This window comes from Enhydra lutris, unplaced genomic scaffold (assembly GCF_002288905.1).
Source record: "Enhydra lutris kenyoni isolate GAN:26980312 unplaced genomic scaffold, ASM228890v2 scaffoldscaffold1, whole genome shotgun sequence".
Taxonomy (NCBI): domain Eukaryota; kingdom Metazoa; phylum Chordata; class Mammalia; order Carnivora; family Mustelidae; genus Enhydra; species Enhydra lutris.
Window position 1 is genome coordinate 136,545 of NW_019154085.1, and position 2,961 is coordinate 139,505.

General features: G+C 42.9%; 1 protein-coding gene across 1 annotated transcript in view; it reads left to right on the forward strand.

Annotated features, from left to right (window-relative positions):
• The window catches only part of LOC111144958 (family with sequence similarity 171 member B), a 61,047-nt gene extending 59,138 nt beyond the window's left edge, over positions 1-1,909 (forward strand). Inside the window, exons 7-8 of the mRNA XM_022499594.1 lie at positions 192-315; positions 568-1,909. Of these exons, the coding sequence (XP_022355302.1) occupies positions 192-315; positions 568-1,909 (1,466 nt within the window). The remainder of the gene's footprint in view (positions 1-191; positions 316-567) is intronic.
• The last annotated feature ends 1,052 nt before the right edge of the window (positions 1,910-2,961 follow it).

Genomic DNA, 2,961 nt, shown 5'->3' on the forward strand with positions numbered 1-2,961 from the left:
AACAGCACTGTGTACCCGTACTTACTCTGTGTGCACGTGCCCGGAACAGCACTGTGTACCCGTACTTACTCTGTGTGCACGTGCCCGGAACAGCACTGTGTACCCGTACTTACTCTGTGTGCACGTACCCAGAATAGGACATGGTTGAAAATTTTATCTAAAACCATATATTTTCTCTGTTTCACATTTAGGTTCAGGTATAAATGGAGACGCAAGGGACATAAGCGCCTACCACACAGTGTTTCTCACAGCCATATTAGGAGGAACAATATTCATTGTCATTGGATTTTTCGCTGTACTTCTTTGTTATTGCAGGTAAGAAAAATATTATTTATAAATACAGAAAACTGTCATAATATCATGTCAGTGTGTTCTGGGTATTACAAAGTTTCTTTGTAAAAATAAGTAGGTTGATCTTTACAATATGTAGATTAAAATAAAAGTGGATATACTCTAACAGTAGCATTGTATATATTAATACCATATCATGGGATAGGTTGTTGTTTTTTTTTATGACTCTTCTAAATCATAAGTTTTAAACACTTTTTGCTATCTTCTCTACTCTAGGGATAAGTGTGGTACTCCACAGAAAAGAGAAAGAAATATCACTAAACTTGAAGTCCTCAAGAGAGACCAGACAACTTCAACAACACACATAAATCACATCAGTTCAGTCAAAGTTTCATTAAAAGCCGAGGACAAGTCACAATTATTTAATGCCAAAAACTCCTCATATAGCCCTCAGAAAAAGGAGCCAGCAAAGGCAGAAGCAGAAGAAAGAGTTTCCATGGTAAAAACTCGGGACAATTTTAAAATCTACAATGAAGATGTTCCATTTCTATCAGCCAATCAAAACAACTACTCAAGAAACCCATCACAGTCTTTGGAGCCCAATGTAGGGTCCAAACAACCTAAACATATTAACAGCAATCTGTCTTCATCTCTAGGTGATGCACAAGAAAAGAGATACCGCCCAGGTCATGAAGAGGTGTATGGACATTCCCACATTCCTGAACAGCTTATGCATATCTACAGTCAGCCCATTGCCATCCTGCAGACATCTGACCTCTTCTCCACTCCAGAGCAGTTACATACTGCTAAGTCAGCTACTTTGCCAAGAAAGGGACAGTTAGTCTACGGTCAGTTGATGGAACCAGTAAGTAGAGAGAACTTCACACAGACACTGCCCAAAATGCCAGTGCATTCTCATGAACAGCCCCCAGATGCCAGGGAAGAGAATATCCCCCTTGAAGGTCAGCAGAGCTTGCCGTCCCAGACTTCAGATTGGAGCCGATACTCAAACAGCTTACTAGAGTCGGTTTCTGTTCCGGGAACACTAAACGAAGCTGTCGTAATGACTCCCTTTTCCTCAGAGCTTCAGGGAATTTCAGAACAGACGCTCCTGGAGCTGTCCAAGGGAAAGCCTTCCCCCCACCCCAGAGCATGGTTCGTGTCTCTTGATGGAAAACCAGTCGCACAGGTGAGACACTCCTTTATAGACCTGAAAAAGGGCAAGAGAACCCAGAGCAATGACACCAGCTTGGACTCTGGGGTGGACATGAATGAGCACCACTCAAGCAGAAGGCTCGAGAGGGAGAAAACGTTCATCAAAAGCATGCATCAGCCGAAGATCCTCTACTTAGAAGATTTAGACCTGAGCAGCAGTGAGAGCGGAACCACTGTCTGCTCCCCCGAGGACCCAGCTCTAAGGCACATCCTGGATGGAGGGAGTGCAGCGATCCTGGAGCACCCCGGGGAAGAGTCTCCGGGAAGAAGAAGTGCTGTTGAAGGCTTTGAAGCCAGTCTGTCCCCCACCAAGAAAAGGGGCAGACCACCCCTAGCCAAAAAAGATAGCAAGACTAATATCTGGAAGAAGCGAGAGGAACGCCCACTGATTCCCATGAATTGACACCGAGGACATTGTGAGTGTGCTGTCTCGTGCTTATTCTTGCTCCTTGTAAACCGCTGTCTGAACTTTTGAAGAAGTTGGAACTGAGCAGTCATGGTCCCTGGACGTGTCTCAAGCAGAGTAAATAGTCAAATGGCAATTCACTAATGAAAGAGAAAGATACCAAGAAATGCTTTTTTCTGGCCTATTCTTTTCATTTACTTTTTTTTTTTTAAAGATTTTATTTATTTATTTGAGAGAGAGACAGTGAGAGAGAGCATGAGCGAGGAGAAGGTCAGAGGGAGAAGCAGACTCCCCATGGAGCTGGGAGCCCGATGCGGGACTCGATCCCAGGACTCCGGGATCATGACCTGAGCCAAAGGCAGTCGTCCAAGCAACTCAGCCACCCAGGCGTCCCTTCATTTACTTTTGAGTCATGAATTTGAAGTATCCAAGAGCTCAAAATGTGAAGTAGCTTCAAGACGTTAGTTCTCTGAAAGTACTGCTCAGCCAATGTAGCCCTCTCTCAACAAAAACGGTGAAGTGCGTACCCCGAAAGTCGCTTTCGGAAATGTGGCCGCTGCTTTGATGCCTGCCCCTGTAAACATTTAGAAACGAAACTAGTGGGCATCATAGTCTTGTGACATAGGACTGTTACGTTCTCCTGCCTGTAGGTGAAAATAATGATAAATGTTCTCGATGTTTCTCTAGAATTTAAAGGCCAAACAATATCTCCCTTTATGCAATAAAAAGCATGTGCACTGTACCAACCCCAAAATAAATCTTGCTCATGGAAGACAGGCAAGAAGCTACGTGGTTGTTAGAGAGGGAAAAAGCAGCTCTTTGGTTGTTTTTGGATATAACTTCACAGACTAAATGATGAGGTATTAACTTGTTATTTAGAAATCTGAAAAATGAATGCTCTGATACTTCCATTTTTATTTAAAATTTTTTTTTCTCCCTGCTTCTAGACTGAAATGATTGAAACGGTCAAGGAAAACTTTAGCAATCTTAAACAAAAACAAAACCCCATACTTTAGTTTAAGACTCACTGATACATGTAAGCTAAAATC